At 41.0% G+C, this 16617-nt stretch overlaps 1 protein-coding gene across 3 annotated transcripts in view; it reads left to right on the forward strand.

The window, feature by feature from the left end:
* Positions 1–16617, forward strand: part of TBCEL (tubulin folding cofactor E-like) — a 75368-nt gene that overhangs the window by 10575 nt on the left and 48176 nt on the right. For all 3 annotated transcript variants that reach the window (XM_014541842.1, XM_014541835.1, XM_005857106.2), the window contains 3 exons: positions 6069–6218; positions 8004–8143; positions 15378–15559. In XM_014541842.1, coding sequence (XP_014397328.1) covers positions 6086–6218; positions 8004–8143; positions 15378–15559 — 455 coding nt within the window. In that variant the 5' untranslated portion in view covers positions 6069–6085. The remainder of the gene's footprint in view (positions 1–6068; positions 6219–8003; positions 8144–15377; positions 15560–16617) is intronic.

A 16617-nucleotide genomic window follows, 5' to 3' on the forward strand; every position in this document is an offset into this window, starting at 1 on the left:
TTCAAACGGGCCGGATCCGGCCCGCGGGCCGTAGTTTGCCCACGGCTGGTCTAGCCTCATTATATTGACTTGGACAATGTCCCTGAAGTGTTTTTATGACTTCAGCTGTAAAAAGTTCTTAATGGAATACCCTACAAACCTTAAAAATGATAATGTAGATATATGTTTATTGACAAAATTTTTCATGAGCTATTTAGCGAAAAGGCAGTTTACAAAACTATATATGTAAAGTAATTTAATCTTTGTGTAAAAACTATGTATCTACACAGCATGAGAAGTTGTCTGGAAACATATGCACCTTAAGGGGCATCCTCGGGTTTAATCTACTTGCCGAATCTGTTGACCAAAGCTTCCAGGTGCGGCTGTGGCTCTAGACATGCTTCTGATAAGGACAGGTTTGGGTAACACTTACTTCCATGCTTCACTTAGCTAATAAAAAGGGAAAGTACATCTACACAAAAACGATATGCTGTTATAGGTGTTTTTTTCCCATTGAACATTTGAAAAATTCAGAATGTAAATCACTGGTATTTTTAAAGCAATTGAACATTTAAAAATTTCAGAATGTGTATCACTTGTATTTTTAAAGCAATTATTTAGGAAAAAGCTTTTTAAAAAAATTTTCACCCAAGGATATGTTCTATTGGTTTTTCTTTAGAGAGAGAGGAAGGGGGAAGGGAGAGAGAGAGAGAAACATTGATGTGAGAGAGAAACATTGATTGGTTGCCTCCTGTACACAGCCTGACCAGGTATGTGCCCTTACTGGGAATCAAACCACGACCTTTTTTTGAAAATGGGGCAACACTCCAACCAACTGAACAACCCAACCTGAGCTAGAAAAAAGCTTATTAATAGTCCTTTAGTAATTCATTTATTTAATCTTTCATGGAGGGAAATATATATATAGAGTAGTTATGCTTTATTGGGATATACTTAATGCTGAAGATCAGAACGATTTGGAAAAGAAATAAACAAAAGTCCTAGCTAACCTAAAATGTCCAAGACACTAGCAGGGTTTGAGTATAGTAGGGATCTTTCATAAATGGGAGCTTTCCCGTATGAGGTTAAAAATCCACAAAACAAAAGTTAAATGGGCTTAAAAATAATAAAAAAAAAATACTTAGAAAATTCGAGAAAGCTAATAACCTTAAAAGATTCTTCGATGGTCTCTGAGAGATTCCCCCCACAGACTTATTTTGTTATTATTGACCTCCTGCACCCTCCCCCCAAAGAACTCAGCCTATAAATATCTCTCTTATCCTTTTAAAAAAAGAACAAGCTATAAAAACTCTCCAGAACATTTGATTTTTCTTCATCCACTGTCCCATCTCTTCTGCTTTCATTGAAGCTTCTCAAAGGCCTGGTCTACACTCACGGTCTTCCAATGTGTACCCACTTGTCTGTCCAGAAAATGCTTCCCCAAGATGAATAAACTAATTGCCCAGGGGCTTTAAAATTCTCACCATTTTTAACCTCTTGATATTCTGCATAACGTTTGGTAACCCCCATGCTTGCACTATTCATGGTGACCTATCAAAATTTTTCTTACTCTTATTTCTCTAGGATAAAGTTGAATCTGAAAAATAAGCTGAGTCTCCCATCCACCCTGCAGTCACATGTCCTGCTCCCCCAAAACGTATTTCATGGTTTAGCATTACAGCTCCCTGGCTAGTGCTTGATGTCTCTGTGCCTGGTCACATTGCATTATTTCCTGTGCCTAAATTCTCTCCACCGTTAACCTGATCTTCATCATCCTTCAAGTGCCTCAGTTTTCACCTCCTCCTTCCTTGTTCTGTGGCCTATTTCAGGCATGTGTGATGACCGTGTCATTCCGTGTAGGTTGTGGCTGTCCTAAGGGCAGAGTTTGGGCTTTCCTCACACACTTCTTTAGTGCTCCACACAGTGTTTGGCAGAGATACAAAGTGTTTGGCACAAATGCACAGTCTGTTTCCTGTTTGTTGAACAGAACTAAGTAAGACTTTAAGCTCTGTGAGGACATTTGTGTTTATAAATGTGTTAATCTACTAGAGGCCCAGTGCACTGATTCGTGCACCAGTGGAGTCCGTCGGCCTGGCCTGCGGGGATGGGGCCAAAACCGGCTCTCCAACATCCCCTGAGAGGTCCTGGATTGCGAAAGGGTGCAGGCCAGGCTGAGGGACCCTAGTATGCATATGAGATCTTTGGTTAATCTCTTGAGTATAGTAGGGATCTTCAGTTGCACCCTCCTCCCACAGATTCATCAGTCTGTTCCATGTTTCCATGCCTGTGGTTTCCACTCCTGCATTGAGCGTTTGCCCCCTGGTTTTTAGTGCGCGTCATAGCTACCAGTCGGCCAGTTGAATTGTCAGCCAGTCACTTAGGCTTTTATATATGTAGATGAATAGGAAAATAATTGATAAGGTGCCCAAGAGAGATAGCAAAATTAACAAATTTTATTTGCTCTCCATTTTTATTAAACAAGTGGTAAAGAGATTTTTATTCTTAGACTGTCTTATAAAAGAAATAGACATTTAAGTGGAGAAAAATGACCAGAATGAAATGTCACCTGACCAAAGGAGCCTAAAGGTGAAATTGTAGAATCTTCATCCAAAATGTTTAACCTAAGTTTTGTTTTCAAATAATTGGAAACAAAATACGGGCAGGTGGTTTTTAGAGTGTAGTGTGTTCTGCCCTTCTCTGATGAATAGATGAGATGGGTTAGTTGTGTATAAGTGGCTTCATGTCAAGTGACTGTCAATAGTTTTAAACTACTTGAGAATGTTTCCCTCTTCTCCACTATGTTTATGCTATGAAAACTCTTCCTGGAGATGTAGCCTTCTCCCTAAACTAATGCATAATTTGAATTACTGCAGTTTATTTTTTAGAACTGTTTCCTGTCCCAGTAGCCTGGATCCTGCTGCAGGAAGCTCCACTCCTCCTGGTTAGTCCCCAGGAAGAGGTGGCAGGAAGGCCTGACCTCCCAGAGCCCCTTAGGCTTATTTATGACTGTGTCACCTCTGCCTCCTGGAGACAGTTGGGTAATTTGGATGAAATATTTGGCTAACATTGATTAACACATTTAACTTGTCTAGTGAAGGAAGTGACTGCAGGCCTGAGGGTATTCTGTCCACCCTCCACACACTGCACAATGGAGCTTTTGCTTCATGCTGGACATGGCCTATTTACTATTTTCAGTTGCATTGAGTTTCATACTAATTTTGACCTAGTCCTTTGGGGACATAAAGTGCAAATTGTTTGATAGCATTCGAGGGTACTTAGGTGACTAGGTGTTCTGTTGTGATGTTAATCTACTAGAGGCCCAGTGCATGGATTTGTGCACCAGTGGGGTCCCTCGGCCTGGCCTGTGGGGATCAGGCTGAAACTGGCAGTCCAACATTCCCCAAGGGATCCCGGATTGCAAGAGGGTGCAGGCCAGGCAGAGGGACCTCACTGGTGCACGATCGGGGCCGGGGAGTGATCGCAGGAGGGCTCCAGGGCGTGTCCAGCCTGTCTCGCCCAGTCCCGATTGGCTGGACCCCAGCAGCAAGCTAACCTACCCTACCGGTTGGAGCGTCTGCCTCCTGGTGGTCAGTGCATGTCATAGCGACTGGTCGAACAGTCAAACAAACGGTCGTACAGTTAGCATATTAGGCTTTTGTTATATAGGATTTGGCAAAAGTACCCTGAGCAACTTACCCACCAACATGCTCTTAGTCCTTTACAAGAGCATAGTGTAGTCAGGATTGGAGGCACAAAGGAGCTGACATTTTCACAGATGCACTCTACAACTTGATAATGGAACCAAGCGACATCACCCAAGACTCCCGGCTGCCTGACTGAGCACCAATTTAGAACACTTTTACGAATGTGTCAGCACCATGCCAGCTGTAGTGCTAGTCAGGTGTAATTTGACACCTGTTTTTTCCCTCAGAAAGACATAGATTACCCTCCCACCCCCAAAAAAACTTTTTCAAAGGCTTCACTTAAAGATCTTTTTACCATCCTGTATTCCTCAGTTTTCATTCTGCTTGTTTTCCACTAATGTTCCTCCTCAAACTGCCTCAACAGATTTTGAGTAGATTTATGTTTACTGATTCATTTTGCAGTCTTAACTTTCTAATTCAAAGCTCGTGTATTAATGTGTACACTATCTACATTCCTGGAAAGCTTTTTCAATAGAGTCTCCTGGAAAATGGTCAGTGAAGGCACCTGGCACTGCTTTTAAGTCTTTAGGGGGGAAATGAAGGAAAACCCCAGACTGTCTGGAAGAGTTGTTCAGCCTGGGGCCATGAGGAACCACCTTTCTATGTTCCCGGATTACTTGCTGATGAGGACTTACTTTGACTTGAATATGTGTTTAATATTACCATTCCTCAGTTTGTCTCCATTTAAATCGTGTATAAGATTATTGCTCCTGAATTGCATAGATTTGAATTTAAGTGGTCCTGAAGCTTCCAGTTAAAAGATGCTATTTAATCTCAGGTGACTATTATGCTGACACTGACAGTTCAGCACCCTCCCCACACACTCTTTAATCTTTTTGAACTGCCAATTGCATGGAAGATAGCAGTGTAACTTCTTTGACTTGTTGTTAAACATTTCTAAAGTTTTTCTTGGCATTTGCTTGAGACAGGTCTTTGATAAGAGCTATGGTGCTGCAGCTAATGACATAGCCCCTGCTCCATATTGTCCATTGCTTGTGGTGATAAATTTACAATGAAAAAAAGAACTTTTCAACTTGAATATTCCTGAAGGCCTAGATGAATGCATGTTTTGACACAATCAGGGCTGGGATAGAGGACACTGCAGGCACTTATCACAACGTGGATAGAACGAAAACAGACTGTATCCTTAAGCTCACAATGAGGATCCTGACAGAGGGCAGCCCTATAGTCTCAAGGGGACTTGTGATATTATGAAATGTACTCCATAGTCTCAACTGGTAAATTGTACAGATACAACTTTGGTTCAGTAAGTGGACAAGTGTTTGTACTGGCACAAGAACAGACACATAGATCAAGGAACAGAATAGAGAGCCCAGAAATAAACCCACACCTAAATGGTCAATCTACAACAAAGGAGGCAAGAATATATATTGTTGTAAAGACAGTCTATTCAATAAATGGTGTTGGGAAAACTGGGCAGATAAATGCAAAACAATGGGACTAGATCACTTCTTACACCATAAACAAAAATAAACTAAAAATCAATTAGAGACTTAAATGTAAAACCTGAAACTATTAAACTCCTAGAAGAAAATTTAGTCAGCAAACTCTTTGATATTGACCTTAGCACGATTTTGGGGGGCTATATCTTGGGCAAAGGCAACAGAAGCAAAAATAACTTGGGCAAAAAGCATACTCTGGCTCTGTTTTTGAGGAAGGGAAAGGGGGAGAGAGAAAAACATCAATGATGAGAGAGAATTATTGATCGGCTGCCTCCTGCATGCCCCCTACTGGGGATCGAGCCTGCAACCCTGACCTGGAATCAAATTGTGACCTCCTGGTTCATAGGACAACTCTCAACCACTGAGCCACACCGGCCCGGCTCTGGCTCTTTTAAGGATGATTTCTAGAAGTGGTCATAGAATAATTTGTTTCTATCTCATCAACTAGAACTTAATCATATTCTCATTCCTAAATACAAGTAGCTATGTACACAGTTAAACGTTAGTTTACTATGGAAGAAGAGGAGAAAAATATCAGAGGATTCGTTCACACTCTTTAGTCTGATATTTAGTCTTTAACTTTCTGTTTAGTCCTTTTTCTTATCACTTACCACATGAACCCTATGCATCAGCCAAAAGCTTTCTTGTTCCCCTGGGTTGAAAATGATGGCCTCTTCCTCGAAATCATGTAGAACTTTTCATCTGCATTGTGAGGCTCATGTGCTGAACTGTTTTGCTGTCTCGTCTACATGTGGTCTTCCTAAGTCATAAGGTCTCACCACAGTATGAATTCTTGGGAGCAGTGACCGTGTCTTAGATATCTGCAATGCCTAGCCTAGTGCCTTATAAATAATTAGTTCTTAATAAATAGTTCTTATATTAGAAAGATAAATAATCTTGATGACTTCTTGGTTTCTTGTAGAATTTTAGGAAAGGAAGATGGATCAACCTAGTGGAAGGAGTTTTATGCAAGTATTATGTGAAAAATATAGTCCTGAAAACTTTCCTTACCGCCGTGGTCCAGGGATGGGAGTCCATGTCCCAGTTACACCTCAGGGCTCTCCTATGAAAGGTAAGAAAGATAGGATCTAAAACATTTATTTGCTGGACTTACTTAGGACATTAAATCAGAATATTGCCTTTTTGCAAATTTCTTTATTTTGAATTATGAGTCAGTCTTTCTCCCTTGCTATGATTTCATTTTTTGAAAAAAATGAAAGGACTTGTTTTGCTCCTGATTGGTCAAAAGTCATTTAGTTGGACTCATGGGGCAAGAACAATATTTGAGTGATATCATTTCAAATACATATTCTTTCACGAACTTGGGGGGTGCAAGAGACTGCAAAACTACTTTGTCCTCAACAGCCGAACAGCCTAATTGGATTACAAGACACTCACATTTACGAAACTATAATATGAGGTAGTTTATGTTGAGCCCAATGAATGACACAGTGATTGGGGAAGAAGTTTGAAAGAGAGTTAATATCAGAAAAGAGTTCAAAGCTGTGAGACTTGAACTAACCCCTCAAGAATGTAGAATTTTGTTAGAGAGGAGATAAAGACATTCTAGAAGAGGGATTATGATGTGAGCAAAGATCTACAACTAGAAGTGTGCATGCTGTTTTAGCTTAATGTTGTAATGAACAGTTCATAAGATTAGTTCTTTGTAATTATTTAAGATTATTATTGAACAGTGTTTTGGTTCCTATATCCAAAGGTTCCTGAGCGTTTATTATTTCTCATTGCAACGATCTTATCACTCCATATCAACTGGAATGACAGAAGGAAGTGGACTTCTTACTTGGTCATTTTTTTTCAGGCTCCATTCTCTTTCTGAAAAACTTGATACTGATAAGTACTAAGTTGAAAAATCATGCAATGTGAGGCCTCCATTACTAAATATTACCTTTGTGAGTCCTTGTTTTATACCACATAGGGAAAGAGTGATTGAATTCTCACGTTTATCCTTTTTATTAGAGACTGGAGGCCCGATGCAGGAAAATCGTGCAAGAGTAGGCCTTCCTTCCCCTGGCTGCCAGCACTGGCTTCCCTCTGGCACCTGGAACCCGAGCTTCCCTCTGGCTGCTGGCAGGCACCTGGGACCTGGGCTTCCCTCACAGAGGGAGGCCCTGCCTGCCCTCCACAGCCCGCTGGTCGGTGGCCTGGGCCTCCCTCTTTGGGGTGATCATGGAGCCCCCCAATTGATTGCCCCACCAGCCGAAGGCCTGGACCTCCCTCTGCGGGGCGATCAGGAGGCAATGGCTGGGCCCCTGACCAATCACATCGCACCCGCCTTGGCTGGCCTGGCACCAGTGGGTGTCTTAGCGTGGTCCCGGATAGTCGTCCGGATGGTCATTCTGCTGTTCAGCCGTTCGGTCGATTTGCATATTATGTTTTATTATATAGGATAGTAAGTGATTTTATTGATACATGTAGATGAACAGAAGTAGGTTAGCAGAGACTATCTTCAATGGTTTGAGGTTATTTTAAAAGGCAGCAAAAGGTGAAACTATATACCAGATACTTTTGAACTTTTTTCCATTTTAAAATGGAAAGAACTAAGGCCAATAAGAAGACACTGGTAGTCAGACATGAGTCACGGGAACCTGGTCTTCAGGTGACGAGATGATGGCCTGTGTGATGGATAACAGGCCTCGGGAGGTGAAGCCTCCGGGACTTTCATCTCCTCCTGGTTCGTTTTGAAACAAACCATTGCCTACTTCATATTTGGTGTCTCCACTTAGAATTCAGAACCCTTGGATCCCATCGTAGCCTTTTGATTTTGATTCCTGGGGGCTGTGTGTGTGCAGACAAGAACGAGGCTGACGTAGCAAGTGTTCTGTCTCCCGTGATCCAGATCGCCTCAACCTCCCGAGCGTCCTGGTGCTGAACAGCTGTGGGATCACCTGTGCAGGGGAGGAAACCGAAATCGCTGCCTTTTGTGCTCATGTGTCAGAGCTGGATCTTTCTGACAACAAACTCGAAGACTGGCATGAGGTAAAGCTCTCCTGTCGCTGCCTTTGGGAAATGCAGCAGTGATCATTGTAATGCTTATGGCATCAAGTATTCTGCTGAACTCGTTCTCACTGGAGATTCTTGTTGTCTGTATGTCTCAAGATACATAACTGGCTGTTTCAGCTGTTCTTATGGTAATTTTTCAATTAACTTGATTATGATTATTAGTTTTTACTAATGTGCACTGAGGAACTTTATTCCAGGCATCCAAAGGTTAATAAGTTGAGAGAAGTTTAGACTGCTAGCAATGCATTAAATTTTCTACTCTCTCACTGGTTTACACATCCTATATGTATTCTCTACTACTACTTTAACATTTATTACTATAAATTGACATAAAAGTTATTTAGGGTTGGAAGTAATATTCTTGTTACTGAAATTTATTCCAAATATTTTAGAACTTTTTCTTACTTTATTAAGTGTCTTTGGTGGTTTGACATAACAGATGTCTTTTGATCTCAGAGTAACTCTAAACCAACTACACAAATAAAAGTATTATAGCACTCTCTCTTACTATACACTAGAGGCCTGATGCACGAAATTCGTGCAAGGGGCTCGGCCCTTGCAGCCCTTGCTGCCCTGCGGCCCCACAGCCCCGCCCACTGGTCTTTCCAGAAGGTTGTTCCTCTGTCTGGTCTAATTAGCATATTAGCTCTTTATTACATAGGATATCATTGCCTTTCTGATTATAACATTACCTAGTAGAAGCTACCCTTTAGAATAAGGGAAAAATAGTTTTTCCTGCTTTATTTGTTCTTAATTGGGCTCTTATTTCTTGCTTGGAAAAGCTTGCTAATGGGTTTTCCTGCCTCAGTTTTGTTCTGCTTCCTCTAACCCAGTGGTTCTCAACCTTGGCTGCACATTAGAATCACCTGGGAATCTTTTTAAAATCCTGATTTCTGGGCCTCATCCTCCGGAAATTCTGTTTCTTTGTTATGGGGTGGGGCCACAACATTAGTAACAAAGAAACAGAATTTCCGGAGGATGAGGCCCAGAAATCAGGATTTTAAAAAGATTCCCAGGTGATTCTAATGTGCAGCCAAGGTTGAGAACCACTGCAACCTGTCTTCCATGTGAGTAAGTGAAGTAGGGCGGTGCCCCTCTCCTGTTGGAGGTCCTGCCCGGAAACGGAAGTCTGAGCTCTCTGAGTGTGGCCCTCCCTCAGGTGGCCCTGTGCTATTTCTAGAGCTTCATCTTCATCTTTAACCACATGCTTCTTCTTACAGCTCGTGAGAAGCTCTTACATGAAAAGCTTCCTTGCTTTCAGTTCCTTCTCAATCTACTGCCCTCTTCCTATGTCTCAGCAAGATGGGCCCGATTGCCACCCCTCTGAGGAGCTTCCCCCAGGCAGCCGCTGACCCCTGTGCCTGGGTCCTGCTGCCCTGAAAGGGTTTCTCACAACGTCCTGCAACCATGGGCTCCCTTGGCATTTTCCTGCTAGATGACCGTCTGCCAAGTGGAGGTTTTTGTCTTTTTTATCATCAGCATCCAGTCTACTAGGCACTCAAATGTTTGTTGACTTCGTTAATGAGGAAATGATTGTCTCTTAAGGATTAATGAAGACCACTGCTCCAACTTTTCTTGTGAACTTAAGAAAAGTTCCTTCATTTTTAATGCTTCAGTTTGCTCATTTTAAAGACAGGGCTGCTGATGAAATTCATCACTGAAGCATTTTATAGATGCTAAACGCTATACAAATTCTAAGACAGCTTTGTATTGTTCAGTTTTCTTCCACTTTTCGTTTATTTTCTTATTTATTTCATAGTCTTTTTAATCCGGTGACTGTGCTCCCAGTTATATTTCCTGTTTCTATTGAGATGTTCACCTGAATTCTTTGAGAGGCACGTCACTTGATTTCTAAGTGACTTGCTAATATACGCGGACTTAATCCCTATTTGTACATGTATTTATTGATTGATACATTGATCTAAACAGTGTGGTTCACTGTTTAACCGATTACAGTCTGTGCCTCTTTTGTCCTTTGAGGTGCTTAATTGACATGCATGCTCTGTCCACACGGCACACATGCAAAAGGAACTCCTTGGTACCCTCCTCCACGATGCCCACAGTGTCCTCCTGCTGACCGCAGGGCCTTTTTTGACCTGCGTGGGTGACAAGTCAGACCAAATCTCCCTCTGAATCATTTCCGCTCCTGTGTCCGAAGGCTGCTTCTCCTAAATGTGGTTCCTTGGGAGGCTAGAGTTTACTAAGGTGTGTGCTTCGTGCCTGACCTGTGCTTCTGCTACCTGGTGGGAACAGTTGAGAGTGATGACATTGCTACCTCAGGAGAGCAATTTATGTCCGCGTGGGTCAGAACACAATTTGCACTAAGTACTTCAGCCTTTTTTCTACCTAGACAGAGAGCTGCACTACTTTCACACCGCAATGATGTGTATGGCCAGAGGGTCGTGTGTTTATCTGTACTCTGTTGAGTTTGTATATCCTATAGGTATGCAAGTAAATATTTGCTGCTACTACCCTTCTGGTGTCTATTTTCCAGTTAATTTTTGTTTTCATTTTGCTTTATATTTGTCTTTAACCTTAAACATAATTGATCTCAGTCTTCTAGACCATAAATCAGAACACAGAGAGATGGGAGAAATACTGACAGCAAAAGAATATTGATTTGGAGGATTGATTAAACTCTGCTAGGCTACAAAAGTATAGGTCACAGTTTTAAGACATTACATTTCAACCCCATTGCAGCCCATATACCTGATTGCCAAAAAGATCGTTTGTTTCTGTCCATTAACTAAGTTTATTCAGGCAGTATTTGAAATAGCAAAGTGGAACAAAATACTGTAATATCATTTGCTCTTTTCGTGTTTTGAATGATCACTAATGCTATGAGTAACTTCTTATATAGTTTAAACTACTGGCTGCTATATATCCAGACTAAGATCAATGTGACTGAGAAGTGTAATACTTTGGGGGAAGCAAAGATTTGTCAGTAACCTTCAAAAGTCGGGCATCTTTGTGTTAAAACAAGATGCATTTTTTAGCTTTTGACTTGAATTTTTGTCTAACTAGATTTTACTCTGACCTTTCCCAAGGTGTCTTCTGTTTCTTCCCTTTCTTATCAAAACCATTTTATAAAAGAGTTGAGAGGAAGGAAGTATTAGCTACTCAGGGGAGTTAGAGAATAGCTTGGGTAGAAGTTACAGATTGATGTCTTATAATGTCCCATTTTTTCTAAAACTGTAATTTCTTTCTTTTTAGAGGCCAGAGTAGAGGGCCCCTCTTAAATTATAGAATTGTGGTGACTTAAAGGAGATATGAGTTCAGCTCCATGTTTCTACACATGAGTCTGCTCAGCTCACTCCAACTGGAAGCGGTTTCTGTTTGTTGGTTGGTTGGTTTTTAGAATTTAAAAAAGAGAAGTCAATGGACTGCCCTAGAAACTGATTGAATGCTTGTCCATCTTTGCTATTAGGACATTTTTCTGCCATAAGTAAGTTTACCTGTCTGTGTAAGGTGTTATATTTTTCAGAATCTTACTATTAATTTATGGTTACCCTAAAATACTTTCTAATTTCAGCTTTGTAAATAAAATATTTATTTTTAACATGTATTTTTTTCTGCTTTAATTATTAGACTATAGTCTAACATTATCTTTCTGGGATATTCCAGGGCTAGTAAGTCATTATTCTAATCTTTATTCTCATTGGACAGTAGGGTAGATGCAGACTCGGAAAAGATTACATCAGTATCTGTTTGCTTTGGGAATTCTCCCAGAAATTGCTTCAAAAATCCTTAAATTATCAAATTTTGAGTATTTTCCTTTTTAAAAAAATATATATGTTTATTGATTTCAGAGAGAAAGGGAGAGGGAAAAAGAGATAGAAACATCAATGATGATAGAGAATCTTTGATTGGCTCCCTCCTGTACGTCCCCTACTGGGGATCCAACTTACAACCCAGGCATGTGCCCTTCATCGGAATTGAACGGACCCTTCAGTCCGCAGGCTGATGCTCTATCCACTGAGCCAAACCAGCTAGGGCTTGAGTATTTTCCTTTTTATTACAAAAATAGAATATGACGGGTGCTGGTTAATAAAGGGTTTATGTTTTCTTTTATTTAACTGAGACTGCTATAATTAGCAGTTAGCCTTCATGCTGTAATTGTAGCAGAATTATTTTTCATCCTTTTTTGCCCTTAAAAGAGATACACATAGATCAGTGGTTCTCAACCTTGGCTGTACATTAGAATCACCTGGGAATCTTTTTAAAATCCTGATTTCTGGGCCTCATCCTCCGGAAATTCTGTTTCTTTGTTACTAATGTTGTGGCCCCACCCCATAACAAAGAAACAGAATTTCCAGAGGATGAGGCCCAGAAATCAGGATTTTAAAAAGATTCCCAGGTGATTCTAATGTGCAGCCAAGGTTGAGAACCACTGACCTAGATGATCATCCTCTTACGTAGGAAAGTCCTCCCTGGCATTAGTGTCCAGGTGGGAGAATGCATAGAAGATTGCTCCCAGTGTGGACTCCTTAGCTGTGTCGTGGCCACAGACTAAACTCCAGATTCCAGCCATATATCACACAAATGCTGTTCAAGCAGAGGATATGTAGAGACAAGTATAAATTCCTTATTTTTTAAACTGAAGCCTAGTGTATTTTCTCTAAAAGATAGCCAGTTTCTTCATTTGAAAGTGGGGCTAAATATGGTATCACTTCGAAGGGTTAGTGAGGAGAGCGGGAAAGAGTGCATGTGAGGGCCGCCCCTGCCAGCTCCTCTGAGCCCCTCAGAGGTGGTCTCCTCGCTGAGGTGACAGCTCCTGAGCTGTGCAGTGCAGTGCAGTGCAGTGCAGCCGGTGTGAAGGCAGGTGCTTTTTATTCCCACCACAGCTCCCTCACCTGTGGAGCTCTGCAACCCTGAATCTTGTCCTACCCATGCAGCTTCTGATTCAGTGGTGGAGGGTGGATGCTGGGAGTCAGTATATTTATTTTGAAATTCTACCAATGATTTTAAATAAGACATTTAAATAAAATGAATATGACATGACATATTGGTTCATACTAAACTTATATTAGTAGTAATTACATTTATTGTATGATTTTGTGCCATTAACTAATGCAATAAACATTAAGTGCCCCCAGTACAGTCGTGAATGAAGAAGTAAGTGCTGTCTCCGCTTTCCTAGAGCTTACGTTCTCCTGGGCAAGGAAACCAGCTTCTAAAAGGAGTGCCATGCACTGGGTGAAGTGCTTGGCACACATGCCTCATTTAGTTCTACCAGCAATCCTGTGAAACAGATGGGTGCTAGTTTCTGTATGTTCCGAATAAGGAAACTGAACTTGGGAAAGTTTAAGACACAACTAGGAAGTGTTGGGACCTGGTCTGACTCCAAAACCAGTGCTACCTACCAGTATTCTGCTAACTCCTTTTCTCATAACTTCATTTACCACATTGCCTGGCTCTGATGTTTAAACATTTACTGAACTTCTAGCATTTTATATTACTTTAAGCCTAGTTCTCATTTTTTTCTGGTTATATTTGTAATTTACTAGTTGTGGTACATGTAATATAAATTCCAAGTTATCTATGTGATATAAATTCCAAGGCCCCCAAAGAATGCCTGAAACCACTGGTTAGTACCAAACCCTATATATACTATGATGTTTTATCTGTACATATATTTTATGGCTTCTCCTTGGCACATCCAAATTGCCAGCATCCCTGCTCTTGTGCCTTGCCTTATTATTAAGTGAAAGAAGGATTACTTGAACAACAGTTGATCTGATAACCAAGATGGCGACTAAGTGACTAATGAGTTGGTGGGGCAGGTGGTGTATGCAGGGTGGGCACCTGGACAAAGGGGTGATTTCTGTCCTGGGGGCGAAGAGGCAGACAGAGCGAGATGTAATCATGCTACTCGCAGTGGCACCTGATTTAAAACTTGTGACTTGTTTATTTCTGGAATTTTCCATTTAATACTTTCATACCATGATTGCCTGTGGGTAACTGAAACTGTGGAAAGCAAAACTGCAGATGCGGGTGCCTGTATATTGGGAAGAACCATGGGCTGACTTGAGATTTGCTTTTCTGATTTTTAACTTCAGATTTGGCTTTTGTGACTCTGAGACCTGACTTAACACAAGATGTTAATAATTAACTTCTCTAAGGCTCATTTTCTTAATTTTTTAAAATGGAAGTAGTATTAGTCATCTTGCAAGTTGTTGGGGGCATGTGGTGAAAGAAGCTACGTAGAGTCTAGTGCTACGCAGAGCCAGTAGCTAAGGTCAGTAATGCCCAGGTCCTTTTTAAGATTTTTGTGTCTACCAGTTTACTAGTTAAATTATTAAATTTATGATCATGTTTTCTCTCTTATTATATAGTTCTTGGTGCTTTTTTATATTTTTAGTCAATATATTTTAAAGTTTAGTACCTCTCTGACCCAAGCTGAACCTGTTTTCTAAGTGATTGTGGCTATGTAGTCAGTTTTGAACACCTGAATTGTTACTTTGTGGTCTTTAATAAAGTAATTTTTATATATCTTTATTGTTGAAAGTATCACAGATATCCCCTACCCCTGTTGACCTCCTCCCGCCTGGCCTTGCCCTCCCTCCCACCCCCGCCCTTCACTACACTATTGTCTGTGTTCATGGGTTATGCATATATGTACACAAATTCTTTGGTTAATCTCTCCCCACCACCTACCCCCTCACACTAAGATTCGTCTGTCTGCTCCATGCTTCTGTGACTCTGGATCTACTTTGTTCATCAGTTTATTTTGTTCATTAGATTCCACATCTGAGTGAGATCATGTGATACTTGTCTTTCTCTGGCTGGCTTATTTCACTTAGCCTTAATGTTGTAATGAGGATGGAAGAAGAAAGGAGATATTCAAAGAGGATTACAAAGAGGACCCAAACTGAGCTCTTTAATAACTTGTAGTCTAAAATGTCATCTAAACTGTCTTTTCTCCATTTATCAAATAGAATATCATATAGAACAGAATAAAAACCTTGCCAAAGGCAACATTTTTGTTTGTACCATTACTTTTCTGTTCTGACACTGTTTCATAGAAGGAGATTGTTATTTGCCAAGATTTGTTGAAATTATTTATGCCACTCTGGGTACTGTCACCAAATAGAATTCCCCAATGTGAATGATCCTTTGCCTGGAGACCCACTCACTTAGGCCTGTCTGAACATGATTGCTATTTAGAAACTCTGATTATTGCCTGATATGCTATTTTTTTTCTTCCTAGGTCAGTAAAATTGTGTCAAATGTTCCCCAGTTGGAGTTTCTAAACCTGAGTTCCAACCCTCTGAATTTGTCAGTTTTAGAAAGAACATGTGCTGGGTCCTTCTCTGGGGTTCGCAAACTTGTCCTCAATAACAGCAAAGCCTCCTGGGAGACAGTGCACACGATCCTGCAGGAGCTGCCAGAGTAAGCTGGAGTGCATGCTGGGGGGGCGAGGGGGAGGCGGGGGGGCTGGTCGTCACCTGCCCGTGCATGAAATCCCTGCTACCTGCCACTCAGAAACACTAGGCCTGCAGAGACAATGGAGAACGGTTACCGAAATGGAGTGGTTACAATGAGGGCGTGAATGTAACTCAGGAGCGTTTTTACTGGAATGCTTGTTCAGTGTTGAGTAACATAGGATATGCCATTCTTTGGTTAGAAAATAGCCCTGAGAATAGCACTTATCATTTCTAGATCAGTCCAACCTTTCTCCATTTTAATCTTCTGATTACCTGGTTTCAGAATTTTGCCTCAACCTTTTCTTTAGGAGGAAAAAAGTAATCACAGTATCTCTAAAATATATTAACACTCAGATGATTGTACATAGCTGGACTCATTGGAAATAAACCTGGTATTCTTTTCAATAATTTATGCAAGAAATTATACTCTTGTCATTTTAGAGATGCTTTGTTACATTTGTTTGTATCTATAAGTATGCATAAATGTTCAAAGGAAGTAGTTTAAAGAAATATATGAAGCTGTAGATTTTTTACTGTGTAAATATGAAAATTATCAAAGCTTTTCAGAATTTGGTCTCACCCCACTTATTCCACTTCAGTTTCCCACCATCACTCTAATGAGATTGGTTTCCTTATGCCTGCAGCATCTAGTATGGCACAGAATGAGTTTTAAACCCAGTTCCATTTCTCACCATACTAGAGGGCCCGGTGCACAAATTTGTGCACTGGTGGAGTCCCTCACCCTGGCCTGCACCCTCTCGCAATCCAGGACCTCTCAGGGGATGTCAGAGAGCTGGTTTTGGCCCGAATCCATGTACTGGGCCTCTAGTATGCATATAAGATCTTTGGTTAATCTCTTCCTGCACTCCCCCCTCCTCCCTTCCCTCTGAGATTCATCAGTCTGTTCCATGTTTCCATGCCTGTGCATTGAGCATCTGCCCCCTGGTGGTCAGTATGCATCACAGCTATCAGTCAAAGGGTCGGACACTTAGCATATTAGGCTTTTATATATATACTAGAGGC

The sequence above is a fragment of the Myotis brandtii genome, unplaced genomic scaffold (assembly GCF_000412655.1).
Source record: "Myotis brandtii unplaced genomic scaffold, ASM41265v1 scaffold1074, whole genome shotgun sequence".
Classification (NCBI taxonomy): domain Eukaryota; kingdom Metazoa; phylum Chordata; class Mammalia; order Chiroptera; family Vespertilionidae; genus Myotis; species Myotis brandtii.